The 1,276-nt window shown below is 51.7% G+C and overlaps 1 protein-coding gene across 1 annotated transcript; it reads left to right on the forward strand.

Moving 5' to 3' along the window:
- The first annotated feature begins 259 nt into the window (after nucleotides 1-259).
- LOC121939728 (WD repeat-containing protein 74-like) lies at nucleotides 260-1,247 on the forward strand. The gene has a single exon (XM_042482698.1). The coding sequence runs from the start codon at nucleotides 404-406 to the stop codon at nucleotides 1,100-1,102; it is 699 nt and encodes a 232-aa protein (XP_042338632.1). The 5' UTR covers nucleotides 260-403; the 3' UTR covers nucleotides 1,103-1,247.
- The last annotated feature ends 29 nt before the right edge of the window (nucleotides 1,248-1,276 follow it).

Genomic DNA, 1,276 nt, shown 5'->3' on the forward strand with positions numbered 1-1,276 from the left:
AGAAATAAATCACCAAAATTACACCAACATGTTATGGTGATTTATTTTATTTTTTATTTATTTTCAATAATTACATTATTTATCATAGCTAGAATCTGTAAAATCAGAGATCTTCGTTACCTTTAAAAGTTTTTCCTACATTTTTTTTTATTTGTTTTGCTTTTTTCATTATGAAATATGTTTTCTGCAACTTTTATGAAAATACGGAATGAATACACCCCGCGCACTTAATAAAGTTTTAAAGAAACGTCGTGTTTGCCTGTGTTTAATAAAGTTAAATGCAAAAAAAAGAAAACATTGCAGAGTGACGTCTTTGTCGCGCGACGCAGTCCACAGAGGAGGACACGCGTGTTTTTTTGGGGACACTTTTGAGTTCGGTTTTCGGTGCGTTGGAGCCGGTGTGATGGGGGACACGAGCCGGCTGTGCTCCGTGTGGCTCGGCTCGGAGACCGGAATCCTGAAGGGGGTCAGCCTGTCCCGGAAGCAGGCCTTCAACTTCTGCAACACGAGCCACCTGAGCCGGGACCAGGAGGTGCGCGCGCTGTGCTGGGGGGACCCGGCGGAGAGCGAGCTGCTGGTCGGTACCGTGGACGGAACCGTGAAGACCTTCAGCACCGAGAAGGGCGCCTTCACCGAGAGCCGGCGCTGCGGGGACCCCGCCGAGGGCTGCTTCACCGGGCTCGCGGTGCTCGGCGGCTCCGCGCTGGTCACGAGCGTGGAGAGCGGGACGGTGCGCGTGTGGAGGGAGGACAGCAGCGAGCCCGTGACGGAGCTGCACGCGGGGAAGAGCGTGTGCAGGATGCGGCAGAGCCCCGCGCACCGGCACAAAGTGGCCACCGGCGGGAAGGAGAACGGGCTGAAGATCTGGGACCTGGAGAGACCCGAGACACCCGCGTTCACCGCGAAGAACCTGCGGGACGACTGGCTGGACCTACGGCGGCCGCACTGGGTCAGAGACGTGGCCTTCATCCCGGACTCGGATAAAGTGGTCACGTGCACAGGTTACCATCAGGTGTGTTTATATCGAAGTGCTCAAAGTGGCAAAACAGCTGCCAAAAAGGGATCCAGCAGCCAAACTCCGTTTAGAAAACATCTGTTTTAAAGTTTACGTCTCTGCTGGCAAATCTGCGCCGCAAAGAAAAAGACATTTTCCCTAAATTATGTTTACTGTGATGTATTTTCCAATTCGGCATACAGCGTATGCGTCAAAATTAAAGGGACATTCCGTAAACAAAGTGTCGACCACAGGCTCCTCCCACCATTTAAGCGTGAATAT

This window comes from Plectropomus leopardus, unplaced genomic scaffold (assembly GCF_008729295.1).
Source record: "Plectropomus leopardus isolate mb unplaced genomic scaffold, YSFRI_Pleo_2.0 unplaced_scaffold5770, whole genome shotgun sequence".
Taxonomy (NCBI): domain Eukaryota; kingdom Metazoa; phylum Chordata; class Actinopteri; order Perciformes; family Serranidae; genus Plectropomus; species Plectropomus leopardus.

Coding starts and splice junctions, on each gene's coding strand:
- LOC121939728 (XM_042482698.1), top strand. CDS start 404: ATGGGGGACACGAGCCGGCTGTGCTCCGTGTGGCTCGGCTCGGAGACC.